The 21,076-nt window shown below is 53.1% G+C and overlaps 1 protein-coding gene across 2 annotated transcripts in view; it reads left to right on the forward strand.

Moving 5' to 3' along the window:
• The window catches only part of LOC140420920 (sodium- and chloride-dependent neutral and basic amino acid transporter B(0+)-like), a 160,030-nt gene that overhangs the window by 40,599 nt on the left and 98,355 nt on the right, over window positions 1–21,076 (forward strand). For both annotated transcript variants that reach the window (XM_072505068.1, XM_072505067.1), the window contains exons 3-4: window positions 7,868–7,999; window positions 14,242–14,409. In XM_072505068.1, coding sequence (XP_072361169.1) covers window positions 7,894–7,999; window positions 14,242–14,409 — 274 coding nt within the window. In that variant the 5' untranslated portion in view covers window positions 7,868–7,893. The remainder of the gene's footprint in view (window positions 1–7,867; window positions 8,000–14,241; window positions 14,410–21,076) is intronic.

A 21,076-nucleotide genomic window follows, 5' to 3' on the forward strand; every position in this document is an offset into this window, starting at 1 on the left:
GAGGATTTCCCGACGCGCTCGCGTTGGTGAAGGGCATCTACGTTCGGCCCGTGAACCAGGCCTACGCACGCCACCAACTCGTGACAAGATGGCAAATTACCGGAGAATCACTCGACAAATTCTACGGCGCGCTGCTGATTTTGGGATGAGGCTGCAACTGCCCGCCGGTGAACGCGATCGAGCATACAGACCTGCTAATTCATGATGCATTCGTGGCAGGTATGAACTCTCCCCAAATTCATCAGAGACTTTTAGAAAGAGAGGCGCTAGGACTCTCAGAGGCACGGGCCCTTGCGGCCTCCCTTGATGTGGCCTCCCAAAACGCCCACGCCTATGGCCCCCCGTCGCGACCAACTCCCCGGCACCACCCCCCCCCCCCCCCCCGCAAGCTTGCGCGGTTAAAGCACCAGACCATCCCGGGGGGGGCCCGCTGCTATTTTTGCGGACAGGCGAAACACCCCCGGCAGCGCTGCCCGGCCCGCGCAGCTACTTGTAAAAGCTGCGGCAAAAAGGGCCATTACGCGGCAGTGTGCCAGTCCCGGGGGGTCGCCGCAATCCCCGGAGAAGAACGAGGACAGCACATTCCAAGCACCCCCCAACACCCCCAGCGCCCCATGTGCGACCCGCGGGCGCCGCCATTTTGGGTCCCGGGCACCACGAGGGGAGGATGGGCGCCGCCATCTTGTGACCCCCCAGCCACGTGCGATTCATGGGGGTGGCCATTTTGTCCACCCCCGACCACGTGCAATTCATGGGGGCGGTCATTTTGTCCACCGCCGGCCACGCGCGATTCATGGATGCCACCATCTTGGTTGACAACAAAGGACCCCAGCATCGACGGCTCCAAGGGGTCCGAAGAAGACGCCGTGACACTACTACCACGACTGGCTTCGGTGACACTGGATCAATCGCGGCCCCGGACACTCCAGACGATGACAACAACGGTGCTGGTCAATGGATACGAGACGCCATGCCTGATAGACTCCGGGAGAACGGAAAGTTTTATTCACCCAGACACGGTAAGACGCTGTTTCCTGACCATCCATCCAAGCACGCAAAAGATTTCCCTAGTGCAGGATCCCACTCAGTGGAGATCAAAGGGTTCTGCATCGCAAACCTAACGGTGCAAGGGAGGGAGTTTAAGAACTACAGGCTCTACGTCCTGCCCCAACTCTGCGCGCCCACATTACTGGGATTAGACTTCCAATGTAACCTTCAGAGCCTAACATTCCAATTCGGCGGCCCAATACCCCCACTCACTATCTGCAGCCTCGCAACCCTCAAGGTTGAACTGCCATCCTTGTTTGCAAACCTCACCCCGGATTGCAAACCCGTCGCCACTAGGAGCAGACGGTACAGCGCCCAGGGCCGGACATTTATCCGGTCTGAAGTCCAGCGGTTGCTGAAGGAAGGCATAATCCAGGCCAGCAATAGTCCCTGGAGAGCCCAGGTGTTAGTAGTAAAGACCGGGGAGAAGCAAAGGATGGTCGTAGGCTATAGTCAGACCATCAACAGTTACACGCAGCTAGATGCGTACCCTCTCCCCCACATATCCGACACGGTCAATCGGATTGCCCAGTATAAGGTCTTCTCCACCGTGGACCTCAAGTCCGCATACCACCAGCTCCCCATCCGCCCAGGTGACCGCAAGTACACCGCCTTTGAGGCAAACGGGCGGCTATACCACTTCCTAAGGGTCCCATTTGGCGATACGAACGGGGTCTCGGTCTTCCAATGGGAGATGGACCGAATGGTTGACCAGCACGGGTTGCAGGCCACGTTCCCAGATCTCGACAACGTAACCATCGGCGGCCACGATCAGCAGGACCACGACACCAACCTCCAAGAGTTCCTTCAGACCGCAAACGCCCTGAACCTCACATATAACGAGAAAAAATGCATTTTTAGCACAAACCCTTTGGCCATCCTGGGATACGTAGTGCGCAATGGAGTGCTAGGCCCCGACCCCGAACGCATGCGCCCCCTTATGGAATGTCCCCTCCCCCATTGCTCCAAAGCCCTGAAACGTTGCCTGGGCTTCTTTTCATATTACGCCCAGTGGGTCCCCCAGTACGCAGACAAGGCCCGCCCGCTAATACAGTCCACTACCTTCCCCCTGTCGACAGAGGCTCGCCAGGCCTTCAGCCGCATCAAAGCGGATATCGCAAAGGCCACGATGCGCGCCATCGATGAGTCTCTCCCCTTCCAGGTCGAGAGCGACGCATCCGATGTAGCTCTGGCGGCCACCCTTAACCAAGTGGGCAGACCCGTGGCCTTTTTCTCCAGGACCCTCCACGCCTCAGAAATCCGCCACTCCTCAGTGGAAAAGGAAGCCCAAGCCATAGTGGAAGCTGTGCGACATTGGAGGCATTACCTGGCCGGCAGGAGATTCACTCTCCTCACCTACCAACGGTCGGTAGCCTTCATGTTCGATAATGCACAGCGGGGCAAAATTAAGAATGACAAGATCTTAAGGTGGAGGATCGAACTCTCCACCTTCAATTATGAGATCTTGTATCGTCCCGGAAAGCTGAACGAGCCGTCCGATGCCCTATCCCGCGGCACAAATAGACCGCCTCCAAGCCCTCCACGAGGACCTCTGCCACCCGGGGGTCACTCGATTCTACCATTTCGTAAAGTCCCGCAACCTCTCCTACTCTGTGGAGGAGGTCCGTACAGTCACCAGGAATTGCCACAAGAGTGCAAACCGCACTTTTTCAGGCCGAATAGAACACACCTGATCAAGGCTTCCCGCCCCTTTGAACACCTCAGTTTGGATTTCAAAGGCCCCCTCCCCTCCACCGACCGCAATGCATACTTCCTGAACGTGGTGGACGAGTACTCCCATTTCCCCTTCGCTATCCCCTGCCCCGACATGACAGCGGCCACAGTCATTAAAGCCCTTGGCACCATCTTTACACTGTTCGGTTTCCCCGCATACATCCAGAGCGACAGGGGGTCCTCCTTCATGAGTGACGAGCTGCGTCAGTTCCTGCTCAGCAAGGGCATTGCCTCGAGCAGGACAACCAGCTACAACCCCCGGGGGAACGGGCAGGTAGAGAGGGAGAACGGCACGGTCTGGAAGACTGTCCAACTGGCCCTACGGTCCAGAGATCTCCCAGTTTCCCGGTGGCAGGAAGACCTCCCGGATGCTCTCCACTCCATCCGGTCGCTGCTGTTTAACACCACTAACCAAACGCCGCATGAGCGCCTCCTTGTCTTCCCTAGGAAGTCCTCCTCTGGAACGTCGCTGCCGACCTGGCCGGCAGCCCCAGGACCCATCTTGGTCCGGAAACATGTGCGGGCGCACAAATCGGACCCGTTGGTCGAGAGGGTTCATCTTCTCCATGCGAACCCGCAGTACGCCTATGTGGCGTACCCCGACGGCCGACAGGACACGGTCTCCCTGCGGGACCTGGCGCACGCCGGCAACACACACACACCCCCGACACCGATCACCCCCTCCCTGTCACCGGCGCAACCCGCGACCGCCCCCTTCCCGGGGGGATCGGTCCTCCTCCCGTGCCCGCCCAGGAGTAAAACAGGAACAAACAGCGAAACGCTCCCGGAGACAACAACGCCCGAGCAAGCACCTGCACCACCACCGGGGCTGAGGCGATCGACGAGGAAGACCAGACCGCCCGCTCGACTCGTGGAATCCACGTGACACCAAGAAAAAGCAAGAATGTTGTTGTAACAAAAACATTTTTTTTGCCCGTATTGTAAATAGTTCTCACAAACCTGTACATAGCCCAGTGTAGGGCTAAAGCTGTATTAACACAGTCCGAAATTTGTTCCAGGGCCAGCCTTGTAAACCCCTACCACCATGCGAACCACCACCCCGCCGGGTTCCTTTTTAACAAGGGGTGAATGTGGTGGTATGTATTAGGGGTCATGTGGTACCTGTGAAGCCGAGAGGCTATTGGCTGACAGGTCCCGGGTCCTGGTTGGATCTGCTGACTTCTGGCTCTGCCCTGAAGGCGGAGTATAAGAGCTCGAGCTTCTCCCTGCAGCCTCATTCTGTTGCTGAGCTGCTGGGGACAAGTCTCGCTTAATAAAGCCTAGACAGACTTCATTGCTTCTCGTCTTGCGTAAGTCATTGTGCGCTACAATCTGCGCATAGAGTCTGAGCTGAAATGGCAGGCCTCCCAACGTGTGACCCAGGGCTGGGCACACGGGACACTCAGCACTTCCCGATTTACCAACTAGAAGGGCTGGCCACCGGCAGCTCCACAGTCCTATCTCACCTCTTCACCCTGCTCCCCCTAAATTCATTCCACCCCCACAGAGAATCCCCTTTCCCCTAAACCTCTCAGCCTTCCCTCTCCCTCTGTCCTTCCAATTTTTCCCTCTCCCTCAGTCTTTCCAACCCTTCCCTCTTCCTCAGTCCTTCACCCCCATCTTCCCCCGGGCCTTCCGCTCCTTCCCACTACCACAGCTCCCTCTCCCCACTCTGAGGGCCATACCAACATCTCTACAGAGTGTTGTCCATGGGACGAAGGATGATGATGACACTCTGGAGGATGAGCTTTGACGCTCTTTATTGTTTGACAAAGTCTGACTCCTGTCTTCCGGATAAGATACCACTGTCCACCGGATGATCCTTGCATGTATGCTGGCAAACATTTCTCGCGGGTCGATACGGTCTGTGGGAGACAGAAGATGGTGAACGGTTAGGGCCCACTCACTGGGGATGCTGTCATACGAGGCGGGCTCACACTTATGGTCTCATGCCCTGCTACTTCATGGTGAGGGTGTCAGTATATGGGACGTTCACGTATTATGCCCTGCTCCAACTTTTCCCCCCCATCCCCTTCCCACCTGGCAGGCGCATAACACCCAGCTCCAGCCCACCCTTTATAATGCTCAGACAGAAGTTGGAGGCAAGTCAGATTGGTGGTGCAAAAGTAATTCATGGTGACAATGTACAATGCTGTACCCTTACGCGTAATTATATTCTATCAACCTCACCCGCGCCAATTTAAGTGTCATCTATCTTCCTTATTTTATGGGGCCTACCGTTCCTGCTAGGTGTTACGCAGAAAACACATCAAACATGGAGGCTGCCTGCTGCGTGTCTCGCCATCTGACCTGTGATGCCCTATTGCGTTTTGCTGGGGGCTAGCAGGATAGCAGCGTAGAGTAACCGGGTCTAGCTGCTGATATGCCCTGGAGAATTTCCGGGTCCGTGGTCGTGGCCTCGCTAGCATACGGCGAGGGCCTACAACGGCCTTCATGGCGGACGCAGCCCACGGTCCTGGCACGCAAAATAGTCCCGGACCACCCAGCCCCACAGTGCGGATCAGCTCTCCCCCGACTGTGGTGGTGCTGGACTGAGACCGCAGCCGCCACGCCGAGTCCCCGACGGGTGAGACCATGAGAGACCCATGCTGTCGGTAACTCGGTCGGTTGGGGGCAGAGCATTGGAGGGCGGGCCTCAGGCAATACCCTGAGGCCATAGATACTTGATGCGGCGTACTCTCTGAGCATCGTGAAAGCGGCGCCGCCCCCGATTTGGTCAAAAACGCGGATTCTCTGGCCGTTCGTCGAACGCGATTTCGGCGTTGGTGACCGGAGAATCCAGCCCATGGTTTGAAGTCTTTCTCCAGGTCTTCCACCGTGGACATCACCTTTCAGCGTTGGACTGGGTACCATGCATTGTCAGCACATCTCCTGTGTCTGAGATGGTTGTACTGTTCCAGTTCTGCCTGCAGGCACTGAAATGTTGTTGACACTCCCTCCTATATATCCTGGCTCAGTGTCTGCATCTGCATCAGTGATTGGATCATACTTTCCAGAAGCGTGACACCTGCCTGGATGATGGCTGTTCCCTGGGATCGGGGAGCCTTCTGACCATCCGCTGCTTCAGGAGTCCCCGCCTCCAGCTGATGTGCTGCAGCATGTGTGTGGTGCTCCCTTGAGGGTGACCCAGGAGCCTGACCACTAACATTGCTCACCGATGTGATAATCTCTGAGATGGTGGAGAGGTGCAGTTGAATGTAGTGTCAAAACGTTGGTGTCTTCCCTGGAGTGCCAGAGTGCTCTGAGGGTCTGGTTGGGGGAAGCACCCCCGGACAACCCAGCCTCGTCTGATGGTGATCCTGCAAGACAAAAGACATGTCACTGGATTCTCTGCCGGCGGGATTCTCTGTTGTGCCTGAGGGTTTCCTGATGGCGTGGGGTGGCCATAATGGCAAATCTCTTTGGCAGGTGGTGGGAGCGGAGTATCCTGCTGCCAGAGAGAGCGTGCCACCCAGGAACATGTGGCTGGCTGATTGGAGAATCCAGCCCATGGGGTGAGATCTTGGGAAGGATTCACTTGCTATAAGGACATCTGTGTTGCATTGGACTCTCACTTGTTTGGAGAATCACAACCACTGTCCTCTCTTGGACTCCCCCGGGAGTCTTCCAAGAGGGTTTGGACCCGAATATCAGGCCATTTCCCACTCCTGTCTTCTGCCGCTCAGGACGATTATGGGCCGCATTTTCCTCGGGGGCACAGACAGGACATAGTGAGATGCTGGGAGGTGGATTCTATGAAGGGGCCTCTGTCGATGGTGACATGTGTGTGCAAGGCTCCTGGCCAAAGAGGGCAATACATTTCTAAGGGTTTGCTGGAGGGTGGCTTGTAATGGAGATGCAGGCAGGTCGGGTATTGTTGGCCTCTAGGGGATTGGGGGCAATTGTGAGGAGTGACAGATGTTAGTGATGCCAGGTGCACCGAGGTGGTGACTCACTCCAGCTGTTCCCTCTCCACCCTGTCCATGCCCCTCATAATTTTGTCCACCTCGATCAGGTCGCCCATCAGTCTTCTCTGCTCCAGCGAAAACAATCCAAACCTATCCAACCTCTCTTCACAACTTAAATGTTCCATCGCAGGCATCATCCTAGTGAATCTCCTCTGCATCTCTTCCAGGGCCAGCACATCCTTCCTGTAATGTGGCGACCAGAACAGCACACAGTACTCCAGCTTTGCCTCACCAATGTCCCATACAAATCTAACATGACTTCCTTGCTTTTGTACTCTATGCCACAATTGATAAAAGCTATAATTTAGTTCATTTTGCCTCATTCCCTGTTTGAAGATCGACAGTTTTCCAATACTTTGGCACAGTTCCAGAATCCAAGGATTTTTGGAAAATAACTCCCAATGCACCCACAATCTCTGTAGCGACCTCCTTTACAATCCTGGGGTCCAAATTCAGATTCCGGGGAATGGTCAGCCTTTATCCTTATTAGTTTACGTAAATCTCATTCTCTGGTGGTGGTGACTGTATTTTGTACTATTTCTGGGATGCTCAGTAAAGACCGATGCAAAATAGCTATTAACTCCTCTGCAATTTTCTTGTTCCCCATAATTATTTCCCTGGTTTCATTCTCTGAGGGTCCAATGCTTACTTTTACTTCTCTCTTCCTTTTAATGAACTTAAAAAAAGCTCTTGCTGTTTGTTTTTTGCTATCTTGCCCTCATAGTTTATGTTCTCCTTCCTAATTGTATTTTTGGTCCATCTTTGCTGCATTCTGAATCTCTCCCAGTCTTCTGGTCTCCCATCACCTTCACCATTGATTTGCTGAAGTTTTAGAATTGGAGCTGAAGGTTAAACCTTTTCTTAGATGATGACAGTTCACAGCCATCAAATCCTACAGTCGCCATGGCCAGTGAGATAGGAGAGGATGAGAGAGATTAGTTCTTTTCTGTTGGGAAAGATAGAATTAAAATATTTCTAGATGGATGGATTGAAAATTAGATGGAAAGACGGGGACAGACAAACATATTTTCAAAATGATTTCAGGAGTTCAGCCTGAAAGTGGTTTTCAGTCTTGCCCAAGTTTACTCTTCACCAAAGTTGTTTGTTATATTTTCCAGGTGTGTTTCTCATTCCCTACACGCTCATGCTGGCACTGGTTGGGATGCCTGTGTTCTTCTTGGAATGTTCCTTTGGTCAGTTTGCCAGCCTCGGACCAGTTGCAGGGTGGAAGGCCGTGCCAATCATGCAAGGTTAATATTCATTTGTCAACAGTTTAAATGATTAATAGTTGTTGAGATGTTGGTTGTAACTTTCTTATCAGGCAGGATTTAAGTCAGGCTTGAGGTACAAGTTGCAACCTGATCATTCATTCAGTTAACAAGAGCAGGTACAGGCAGCGAAGAGGCAGGCACAGTGAGTGACATGTTCCCTTCCCGCATTCCAAATGTAATTTAATATTATTAATGCTGGTGCCCTTTTTCATTTTCCTGAAAGATTGGAGGGTAGCTAATATAAGCCCCGTATTCAAAACGGGAGGTGGAGAGAAAACAGGGAGCTCTGGACCAGTGAGCCTAACGTCGGTAGTAGGGAAGTTGCTAGGGTCCATGATCAAGAATTTCACAGTACAGCATTTGGAAATCAGTGGTATATTCAGAGAAAGTCAGCATGGATTTACAAAAGGAAAATCAAGCTTAACAAATCTACAGGAATTCTCTGAAGAAGCAACTAGTAGAGTTGACCAAGGAGAACCAGTGGATGTGGTATATTTAGACTTTCGGAAGGCTTACAATGAGGCCTCACATAGCAGATTACTATGTAAAGTTAAAGTGCATGGGTTTGAGATGAATAGAAAGCTAGTTCGCAAATGGGAAGCAAAAAAAATTGAATAAATGGGTCCTTGTGCATCAGTTGCAGAAAGTAAGCGCACAGGTACAGCAGGCAGTAAAAAAGGCAACTAGTATGTTGGCCTTCATAGCGAGAGGAATAGGGATATTTTACATCAATTGTATAGGGTGTTGGTGAGGCCACACGGGAATATTGTGTACAATTTTGCCGTCCTTATCTCAGGAAGGATGTTCTTGCTATGGCGGGAGTGCAGCAAAGATTTACCAGACTGATTCTTGGACTGGTGGGACTGTCATATGAGGAGAGTCATATGTTGGTTAGGATTCTATTAATTGGAGTTTAGAAGAGTGAGAAGGGATGTCATACAAATGTGTAAAATTCTAACAGGACTAGACAGCGTAGATGCAGAAAGAATGGTACTGATGGTGTGGAAGCCCAGAACTAGGGGTCATAGTTTGAGGATAAGGGGTAAACCTTTTAGGACTGAGAGGAGGAGAAATTTCTTCCCCCAGAGAGTGGTGAATCTGTGAAATTCACTACCGTAAAAAGTAGTTGAGACCAAAGAGTTGTTTGATTTCAAGAAGGAATTAGACACAGCTCTTGGGGTCAAAGAGATCAAGCGATATGGGAGGAAGGCAGGATCAGGGTGTTGAACTTAATGATCAGCCATGATCATAATGAATGGTGGATCAGGCTCGAAGGACCGAATGGCCTCCTTCTGCTTTTAATTTTCTATGTATGTTTCTGTGTAAGTGTTCGTTATTTGACTTTGTAATAAAAGTAACAGACTTCGGGCGGGATTTAATGGCTGTGTTGCACTCAAGCGAGAGTGCGACTGGGCGATTAAATCGCGGCAGAGGCCAAAATTGAGAACCGTACCACGCTGATCTGTTTGAGATCTACCCAGCAAGAATCCCACCATAGTGTGGTGACAAACCAATAATCACCAGTTGAGCCCAATCTACAAATAATTAACGGGGGCGACCCCCTATCTAATGCTCCCCCGTGATCTAACAGTCTCCCAACAAGTGGTCACGCAGGCGCCTTTTTAAAACGTGCAGCTGGCGGAAGGGCTGCTGCGGGGACTAGAGAAGGTGAGTAGCCATCTTCACTCACAGGCAAAGAGCTCGAGGGCATTGGGGTTGCTGTTCCAGTGCTCTGATGGGGGTGGGGGAGCCAGTGGGGGGGCCAGCCTCAGTAGTGGTGACCCGTCATCGTTTGGGGGGTGTTATGGAGCAGGGGGTGGATGGCTGCCCCTGGCCAGGGTTAGGCTTGGGGTTGGGGGTGGGGGGGGTGGGAGAGATTTCTCAGCGCCCGCGGGTCCACCATGCCAACCCATGGACCATGTGCCATGTTCCAGGGCTAACCCAGCCTTTGCTCACCGCGACCACCCACTCCCACTGACCACATGTGGCTGAAGGCTGTAGCTAATTGGGAATTGCCAATCGCAGTGAAGTGAGCACTTCACACATCCCAAGTGGTTCCCCGTGGGTGGGCGGGCCAAGTAGCATGTGTGGGTTATTACGCAGCATCCCAATCAGACCATGATGCCTGCACACTGTGCCTGAACACTGCAGGAGGCAGTGGCTAACATCCCCGCACCTCGGACGCAGCGGCTAACAGTCCAGCAACCAGAGGCTCGGGCCCAGCACACATCAGCAACCAGAGGGTGGGTGTGAGCACCGGGGAAGGAACCAGCGCACGGTCCAGGTAACGTTACGTGCAGGTGTCTGGGATACGATGATAGCTGCGGCCGGAGATGCATAGGCACAGTTTGGCGATATCTTGGACCCTGTGGAACATGCCCTCGTGGTGCTGATGGCAGGCCAGGCAGCCGGATGCTGGAGGAGGCAGCGGCAGCAGTGTTGGCAGAGGCTCAAGGCGGTAGCCATGTTCAGGGCCCTGCCCAACACCTGAAGACCCGGCTGCCCATCGGCCAGGGAGGGATCCAGGTGTACAGGTGTAGCTGATTTTTCGAGCAGCTGTACAGTTGTAGTTGTTTTTTGGAGTAGATGTACAGGTGTAGTTGGCATTTGGAGCAGATGTACGGGTATAGTTGGTCTTTCGAGATGTACAGGTGCAGTTGGTCAATTGAGCAAATGTACAGGTGTAGTTGGTGTTTGGAACAGATGTACAGGTGTAGTTGCCAAAGCAGAAAGCGATATTCCCGTACCAGCCTTCCCGAACAGGCGCCGGAATGTGGCGACTAGGGGCTTTTCACAGTAACTTCATTGAAGCCTACTCGTGACAATAAGCGATTTTCATTTTCATTGTATAAACTTTGACAGGGACCAGGCCCAGCAAGATACCCTGGCAGCAGGATTCTCCGCCATTGCTGGGATACCCCAGGTCCAGGTCCAGGTCACACCGGGCCTTCTGGGAGTGCCGTACATCAATGGGAAGGGGTTCCACTCCCTGAACATCCAACTTGTGTGCACCCACCACATGAAGATCATGCACGGGTGGCACGGTGGCACAGTGGTTAGCACTGCTGCCTCAAGCTCCATGGTCCCAGGTTCGATTCCGGCCTTGGGTGCCTATCTGTACGGAGTCTGCACTTTCTGCCTGTGTACGATCCCTCCGGGTGCTCCGGTTTCCTCCCACTGTCCAAAGAAGTGCAGGTTAGGTGGATTAGCCATGCTAAATTGCCCCTTAGTGTCCAAATGGGGATAGGTGGAGGCATGGGCTTGAGTAGGGTGCTCTTCCCAAAGGCCGGTTAAGAGTCGATGGGCTGAATGGCCACCTTCTGCACTGTAAATTCTATGATTCTATGATTCTCTGCACGTGTGCAGCAAGTGTGCATGACAGCTGCATCCTGGGTCAGTCAGACATCCCTGGCCTCTTCGAGACCACCCCAGGATGGTCGGTTGGCTCTTGGGGGATAGACGTACCCATTTACGACCTGGCTAATGATGCCAGTACGGAGCTCGGTGACCAATGCGGAGACCTGATACAACGAGGCCCATGCTGCAACCTGGTCTGTCATTGAGCGGTGCATCGGACTACTAAAAATGCGATTCCGATGCCTCAACCTCTCTGGTGGTGCACACCAGGACACCCCCCCAGAGGGTCTCCCGCTTCACGGTGGTCTGCTGTGTCCTCCACAACCTGGCACAGCAGCGAGTTTACGTGTTGGAGGTGGAGAGGAGGAATATGTGGCCACCTCCGAGGAGGTTGAGGATGAGGAGGTGCCGGACCAGGAGGGGCTGGAGGCCGAGCCTGGTGAGGACCCTTAGGACCAGCTTGAGGATGGAGTACAAGCAGACCAGCAAAGGTCCAGCAAGCCTGAAGGGCCAGGGAGGCCTTCATCCTCGTCTGCTTCACATAGGATGTGGCCTCGTCCATCATTCCCTCTCTCCCCAACCCCCACCTTCCCTTCCAGCCCCCCTCCCCCTCCTTCACCATCTTTCCTCTCCCCCATTTTCCCACCCTCCCAGGGTCTGTGTAATTTCACACCAGAGTGAGATGCGACTGTTTCGCACCCCCCCCCCCCCCCAACCTACCCTCGACCCCCCCTCTTACTCCCCTTCCCCAAAGTGCCTTCTAATGATCCTCAACATGCTTTGGGTCCAGTATGTGCCCAGGATATATCAGAGGTGGAGGAAGCCTGCTGCATGCCCAATCTCGTGGCTTTGATGCCCCTGGCTGGCATCCTCAGGGGGCTCTGGAGCCAGAGGGCCCGGCGCACTTGCCATGATGCCCAGTTCTGGGTGCTGACTGTCAGAAACGCCATTGCCAGTGGGTTGGGACTCGGGAGAGCTGGTGGCCGCCATTGCTACTCCGTAGGATGGCTCCAAGTTGACACCCAGCACCCCCTCCTGCCGGTCAGTGTCCATATAGGCCTGGGGTTCACTTCATGATGAAGGGGCAGCTGGATCGAACCCCAGCTGCCCCTGCATCATCTGGCTCTGTCAGACCTGGCAGCTCCCAATATCTGCAGAATTGTGTCAACACCCTCGGCGATGCTCCTCAGTGACTAGGACACGTCCCCCACTGACCAGGAAATGCTCCGCAGCACCTCGACTGTGCCCACCTGAGACTGGGACATGCTTCGAGTGCCTCATCAAGGTCCACCTGGGTGACATTCCCCAGTGACTGGGACATGTTGTTGCGGATAGTGAGAGGATTGCCAGAGGATACAGCAACGTATAAACTGGTTGGAGTTTTGGCGGAGAAATGGCAGATGGTGTTTAATCCAGACAAGTGTGAGGTAATGCACTTGGGAAGGTCAATTCCTACTTTGCATGTAGGAATTACACAATAAATGGTGGAACTCTTGCGAGTACTGACAGGCAGAGAGATCTGGGTGAGCATGTCCACCAATCACTGAAAGTGGCAATGCATGTGGATAAGGTGATCAAGAGGGCAACGGCATGCTGGCCTTCATCGGTCGAGGCATTGAATATAAAAATTGGCAAGTCATGTCGCAGCTATACAGGACCTTATTTGGGCCTCTTTTGGAAAGTTGTGTACAATTCTGGTTGCCACACTACCATAAGAATGTGGATGCTTTGGAGCGGGTATTGAAGCAGTTTACTAGGATGTTGCCTGGTATGGAGGGCATTAGCTATGAGAAGAGATTAGATAAACTCGGTCTGTTCTCACTGAAATGATGGAGGTTGAGAAATGACCTGATAGAGGCCTACAAGATTAAGAGTGGCATGGACAGAGTGGATAGTCAGATGCTCTTTCCTCGGGTATAAGAGTCAAGTACTAGGTTTAAAGTGCGTGGGGAAAAGTTTAGAACAGATGTGCTGTGATGAACGGTTACTGCCTTATCATCATGTAAGGTGATGTCCCCTTTAAGACCAGGCTTGGAACCCTGGGGACTCCGCCTCTGGCTCCGCCCATCTGGGAGCCATACATAAAGGCCTGCCTCATGGTCTGTATAGCAGTCAGCTCTCGTCCAAATCTGTAGCATAGTTATTAGCCTAATAAAGCCTTCTTTACAGTTTAATCTCGAAGCATCATTATTGAGGGTACCTCATGTGCGTTGCAAGTTTTTTACACAGAAGGTGGCACATACATGGAGCACGGTGAGGTGGTGGGAGCAGGGACGATAGTGGCATTCAAGGGGCAACTAGACAAATATATGAATAGGGTGAGAATGGATGGATACGGAATCCATAAGTGCATATGGTTTTAGCTAGGCAAGTACCATGGTCGGCGCAGGCTTAGAGGACCGAAGGTCCTGTTCCTGTGCCATATTGTTCTTTGTTCTTTCCCCCTCGCCTGAGGTGTGGTGACCCTCAGGTTAAATCACCACCAGTCAGCTGTCTCTCAAAAGAGGAGCGCAACCTATGGCCCCCGGAACTATGGTGACTTTTAATTCTTCATTCATATGTTTGTATATTAGGTTCTCCACATCTATACGAATGGATTCCTTCATCGTTTTAAAACATTTCTATTTATTCACTCATCAAGATGTACAGAACATTATGGACCTGATTCGAATGTCCTCGTCGCTCCCGACTCGGGACACAATGAGGACGTCAAATTTACGACGCTCGGGATGCCCGCGAGATCCTGTTAGATGTCAATTGCAGAAAATGACCAATGGTTTGCTCGACCAACAGATTCAGGTCAAAGAATTGATTTCAAAACAGTAGTTCCCAATCTAATCTTCTGTTTGTTGTTTCATTTTAAGGTATGGGGATCACTATGGTCCTTGTGACCTCAATTTCTAACATCCTCTACACCGTCATCATCGCCTACAGCCTGTACTACTTGTTCGCCTCCTTCCAATCCCCCCTGCCATGGACAGACTGCTTCAGCTGGTGGGGCGCAGATGAAACATGCAGCAGGACTCCCAAAGGTACTGTCTGAACGTCTATTGGGTAAAGTATAGAGATCGATTGTTCATTCTTCAGTCTGTCAGTCTGAATGGGAGGGAAAAATGGACAATAGTTTCAGTGACCACCTTCACTGTGGTCACACAGCAGAGATACTGGGATATTTGGCCATCTAAAATGGTCGCCCACAAAGGATAAGGGGAATTGTGGTCAAGTTGGGACACAGACAGTACACAGTCCCTGTGTATTGGGCAAAGGGAAACCATACCGAACTGAAACTTGCACCTGTTAAAGGTCAATCACCGATTTCCCCAGGACAACAGACTCAAATTAAGGAATAGCAACAGCAGCGGACTCCCCTTATTTGGAAAGGCCTACGTACTTGGGGCAATGGTAACTAGGACCCGCCCAGCCATCGAGGTACCCGCCCCTAATTGGCCAGAATCGATTAAGGTGATCGAGACCCTATCGATCCATTAGATCCTGAGTTGGGACTACCCAAAAGGGCGCGAAAAAGGAGAAGGATCATAGATCATAGAATTTACAGTGCAGAGGCCCTGCAAAACTCGGGTTCGGTCTCTTTTGGGTCCGACCTGTGCCCACACCAACTGCAGCATAATGACCATCAAGTTCAAGACCCGCGATGGCTACCTGAGAGAGATGAGCCGCAGCCGAGACGAACCTGACGACTTCCAGCCGACACACGTGGGGACTCAAATAAAGGCCTTATCTACCTGCACAGGCCCAGTCATCCAGAAGTTAAGTAAAGGTAATCTTAGTTGATAGGTGCAGTTTAATGCGTAGCCGCGTGTATCATTGCACACAGAGATAAGTCTTGTGTTTAGAAATAAACTGTCTTTTGAACTAACATACTGGTTGTGTGTTCATTTGGTCAATACAAGAAACGTACTCGTAGCTTGTGGTTTGTTAATAGAAGTAGCAACAGACAGGAATCAGCAGCGGCAGCAATCATGTCATTGAGTCACCGGGATTGCAGGATAATCAATAATGAATAAAAAATGAATGATGGTAATGTATTATTATGACACCCTGGGCGATTGTGCGGTCAATTTTAGCTCCACAGACCCCGTAGTCCCAACATCAGTGAATTAACCAATAATTTGTGTTTTCATAAGATCTTTAACCCTTGACTGCTCCAATGAGTTATAGACACCATATTTATAAGTAAAACATTAACAAACTGCTTATTAATAATAAGAGGATATTCAGGTCAGTTCACTTCCAATCACGGGCCACCAGATGTACACAGGATGTTCAGATCAGTGCAATTCTGCTCTTCTACCACCAGATGGAGCTTCCGTCTCCCTGTGAAATTACTGGAGCTTCTTTCCTGAATATGCACAGATTTAATCACCTTTGTCTGAAATCTGCACAGACACTCTGATCGTACTTTGAGGAATGTTCTTAGTTTGAGCTTCAATTTTAGCTCTTCCCAGCCTCTGAGACCCAGGGTTAAAATGCTACAGACCTGTGGAAAAATGGCTTGCAGTGTCTCATTCTAGAGATCTCTTCCACAGGTTAGTTTTATCTCTGTGTCCTTTAAACAAGAGAGCCTTTGCAGATTCAGCTAGAATGCCTCCTGAAATCACCTGACAAAGAGAGGGAGAGAGAAAGAGACAGGGCGATTCGGCATGGTAGTACAAGGGCGGCACAGGAGTACAGTGGTTAGCACTGATGCTTCACAGCTCCAGGGTCCCAGGTTCGATCCCCGGCTTGGGTCACTGTCTGTGTGGAGTCTGCACATTCTTCCTGTATCTGCGCAGGTTTCCTACGGGTGCTCTGGTTTCCTCCCACACTCCAAAGGTGTGCAGGTTAGGCGGATTGGCCATGCTAAAATTGCCCTTAGATTGCCCTTAGTGGCCAAAAAAGGTTAGATGGTGTTACTGGGTTACGGGGATACGATGGAGGTGTGGCCTTAAGTAAAGTGATCTTTCAAATGGCTGATGCAGACTCAATGGGCCAAATGGCCTCCTTCTGTAAATACTATGATTCTTTGATTCTCCATTACCTTCTAGCTGAGCTTCCTTCACAGAACTGAAGACAAAATGGAGCTCTTCAGAAGACCCGCCACCTTTCTGGAAGTTTCTGACTCGCTCCACCAATCACAGGCAATGATAGGAGATGGTTAAGAAGTCTACATTCATTGATTGGATGCTTGCCAAGTCTATTAAATCGACATTCACAGATTCTGTCACAGAACACAAGGGGATGCCCTGGGGGTTAGTCCATCAGAACAGGGAGTTTCAATGTCCAAAGAGTGTAATTCAAACAGAAATCCCAAATGGTGCGGAAATGTTGTAGTAGCTAACCAGAAGACTGTAGGTCAAAGCAGGCAGCAGGACAGGGATAAAAAGGGAATACAGGACAGACAAAGGGCTTTACAACAGTATCCTACGTAACCTATGCTAACCCTCATGTTTCTCTGTCAACGTGCAGGAGGATCCAGATCACGAAGCCGGGAGATCTAACTGTGTGCCTCATGGCTTCCAAGGAGTGGAGGTGAAGGAAAAGAGAGAAATGGAGTCACCTGTCTGGGCAAAGGAAGGAACACTACCCTCAAGACGAGGGGTGGCTATGCCTCCTGCACGCACTGTGGAAGAGCCAGTGAGCCATTCTTTGTAGGCACTTCATGGGACCCAGGGGGTGAGGTTCTCTGGCCTCCCCAAGGTGTATTTCTCAGTGGCGGGAGGCAGCCCACCAATGGCTGGCAGCGGGATCTTCTGTTCGCACCGCTGTCAATGGGATTTTGCATTGAATCCACCCCACACCCCTCGGAAACCCATGGCAGCGGTGTGTCATCAGCGGGACTGGAAGATCCTGCTGGCGTGAACAGCCGGAAGATACCGCCCAGGGTCTATAGCCAGTGCTTACCACTCCTTTAGAGTGTCGCCAAGACTGCGCATGTCCAGAGAATTGATTGGTCAAATCAGCCGCCCTGATTTGGTACAGTCTCGGCAGCCGACCAATGAGGTTTCCCATCGTGGGCACCCCCATGCCATCGGGAAATCTGCGGGCGTGAGTGCACTGCCGGCAAAACAGAGGATCCCGCCAATGGAAAATCTAGCTGTCCCCATTATCCAGAGTCTGTGGATCACCAGTCCAGTGACATTACTACTTTGCAGCCATGTCTTCAGTGGGCAATTAAACAACTAACAGGAGGAGGTGTTGATGGGTTCTATTATCTTTACCTCCGGCAAGGGAAGCCAATTTATTGCTGGCTTAAAGTCTCAACTAAAAGCGATTTCTAAGCATGAAAGGAAAATAGGGCGGGTTTCTCCGTCCCGCCGTCGGGATTCTCCATTTCGTCGACTGGTCAATGGGATTTCCCATTGTGGGGCGACCCCCCGCCGTCGGGAAACCCCCGGGCTGCCAGCAAAATGGAGAATCCCGAAGCCGGAGAATTTAGCCCATCATCTTAGATTGGGTCCTCAAATGCAAGTCCTCTCTTCCAGGAGTCTCAAAACCCAAAGATTTACCTTAGGATTGGACATACATTGAGGAATGTATTAGTAGACCAACCTCTTTGACAATTTACCAATATGATCTCTTACAAATGTAATAAGACTTTGAGAGTAATATGATTATATGGATTTGGAGGAGCTCCTCCAGGATTCTAGAGACCCTGGTTTCTCCGTTTCTGAGGCTAAGTGTTGACACTAGCGGAGGAAGTGTGGCGTTTTACGACAAAGAAAACGGTGCAACTGCTGCACTGATTCAGTTACTCTGAATGGGCTAGCACCATCGCCACGTGAAACATAACCAATTCCATGTAAAATGTTGCCGGATTCACCGGGTCCGTGATTGGCACTCATGAGGCTCACACGCGGCAGCCGCCCAACACGCACCGTCCCAGTCAACGGGATGGCTGGAAGGAGGGCAACACCACGGTTCAGGGACGCTGAGCTGGACACCCTCATGGACGCCGTGGAGGAGAGAAAGATGACCCTGTACCCCGGCCCGGGAGGAAGGCCGACATGCGCCGCCGTTCGCCGTGCGTGGGCACAGGTGGGAGAATCAGTCAGCGCCGTGGGCAACGTCGTTCGGGCTGGCATGCAGTGCTGGAAGAAACTGGTCGACCTCCTCAGGGCGGCCAGGGTGACTTAGCTGCTCCGTGCCCCTGGCACTAAACCTGCCCCCCCCCCCAAGATCTTGTAAAGTGGCCCCTTTCCCCCGGGGCATGGCCAAACCGCCATCCTGCCCCTCATGCCAGCACCCTAGCCAGCCGCCATGGCCGGGATCCCTCGCCACTGAGCCCACCATCTGGGCTGCATGCATCGGACCATCTAACGGTTTGCCCCCTCCCCCCCTCGGAGAGAAGGCCGCACACAACCCCCGCTAGAGGGAAAAGGCTGGCGGGGGACCAGCAGTACTGCGGCCCCTCACCATGCCCGGGGGAAAAGGATGTCGCCGAGGCGGAGTGCGGTCACACCCCGGAGGATGACAGCGATTTTCCGTCACAGCTGTCTCCAACACCCTACACCCTCCATCAGAGACTGTCACTTCAGTTGGGCACATTAGTGAAGAGGCTTCTGGGACACTATCTGGTGCGCTCCACCCATCACATCCGGTACAGCAGGTGGAAGTAGGAGCAGCCGAGGGGTCGGACGATCGGAGGGCAGGCTGGCCTCAGGAACCAGCTGCCGCCCAGATGAGTCCCGGGCTTCTGGAACAGCCAGTCCCAACTACGCGTGAAGGAGCAGGGGAAGTTGCTGGCCCGCATGCCACCAAGGCTTACATCACTCGGGGGGCATCCACGGTGGAGGCATTGGTGGTGACGGTTTCAGCTATATATCATGTCCAAGGCCTGGGGCATTCTGTGCAGGTGGTGGCCAATGATCAGAACAGGGCTGCCCTCTCACAGGCAGCCTTGTGCCAGAGCCACCTGGACATAGTAGCGCTCCTTAGCATGGCTCAGTCACATCAGCCATAGCTGGGAATGTCGGTGGCATTGCCAGGCACTGGCCAGTGTTGCGCAGACACTGGGCTGCGTGGCCCAGTCCCAGAGGGCGGTGGCCCATTTGCAGCGTGATGTGGTGCAGTCTCAGACGTAGATGGGCTCCATGGCCGCGAGAAAGTAGACCCTGGTCGAGACCAGAGCAGGCCTCCAGGACTGGCAGCGCCAGATGGCGGGGATGCGAGGGTTGGCTTCCCTCGCATCCCCGTCCAATGGAGTAGCCCGGGGGCCATCGGGCACCCCGAGGGAGGAGGAGGTAATGGGGCCTGTGCCGGTGACTCCCGCAGGGGAGGTGCTGGTGCACCGCAGTGCCTTGGACTCCCCTCCTGTTCCTGGTGCAGCCGATGGGCAGCGGGCAGGACAGGGTGGCACAACACCACCCGGGACACCCGAGCAGTGGCTGGGCCCATCCAAGCCGGGTTGCCCCAGGAGACGCTTGCCAACGGGGACCCTTGTCGCAGGGCAGGAGTCACAGCAGGCCGCCTCCACTCCTGCTGTGCCATCGGGTTAATTGGGGGCCAGGTGGATCGGCTCTTGTGGGGGTAGCCAAGGGGACTGGAGGCCCGTCGGGTGCACACGTCCTGTGCAGGGTGGTACCCTGGCATTGTTGGTACCATCTGGGTACCCTGGCACTGCAGACCTAGCACCTTGGCAGTTCCAGCCAGGCACCATGACAGGGCGAACTAGGTGGTAGCCTGGCACTGCAAAAGTGCCCATGTGGCACCTCCAGTTGGCAGGGGCACTGCCAGGGTGCCAGCCTGCCATTGCCAAAGTGCTAAGCTGGCATTTTTTCGACGGTGATGATCAGGTGTTGGGGCTGTGTGTGGGCGGGGTGGGGGGGGAGGGGTGGGGTACCTCCTTTTAGTGAGTTGGGGCTAGGGTGAGGTGAGGTTCGGGGGCCACTCCAGTGCCTCGAGAGATCGGGATACAATTTCCCGATCCCTCACTGCACTGAGGAGCTCCGGCGAGTGGACCTAAGTGCTAAGTGCGGCCTCGTCGGCGAGTTCCACGCTGAGGCTCCCGATCTACCTGGATGGGCATGAGTTAACGGGGTATTTCTCAGCACTCAATGTGCCGGGAAGCACGCGGCTAATCTTACATGCTGCGGCACTCTGTCCCCATTTGGGTACATTGCGCCCTCTAAGTGTCACCTGTCACTCGCTCTGTCAGCGAGTTCCCCACCACTATCTAACCACAGTGAGTCACTTGATGGGACCCTGGAGAGTTTCTCCCCGGTCAAGCCCACACTTTAAATGTTTCCATCACTGGGGAGCTGAACTCACTGACCAGACCGGCTCCTCAGAGATTGGGCCACCATTTTGAAAGGATGCCCCGATCCCGAAGTGAGCTTGAGGGACCCCTACAACTCCAACCATGGGCAATGTCACCCCCCACACACATGGAGATATTATCCCCCTCCAAATGAAGACACCCCACTTTGGGGTCGTTGAGAGTCCACCATTTTCAGGCCTTCCCACACCCCCTTTTGGGCCCAGCCTTCCAGGACACCCACCCTTCACCCTCTCCAAACGTCCTGAGGCCCCTTCATACCTGCCCTTCATACCCACGCACTTCATAAGTCTATCAACCCTCCTTTCCTAAGGCCATCCTCAGACTCTGACCCTTGACAGTGCCACCCAGGCACCCTGGCACTGCCACCTGGGCAGTTCTCCTGCCAGCCTGGCAGGCCACCGGGGCACTTTGGCAGTGCCAGA

Source organism: Scyliorhinus torazame, chromosome 5 (genome assembly GCF_047496885.1).
Source record: "Scyliorhinus torazame isolate Kashiwa2021f chromosome 5, sScyTor2.1, whole genome shotgun sequence".
NCBI classification, from domain to species: domain Eukaryota; kingdom Metazoa; phylum Chordata; class Chondrichthyes; order Carcharhiniformes; family Scyliorhinidae; genus Scyliorhinus; species Scyliorhinus torazame.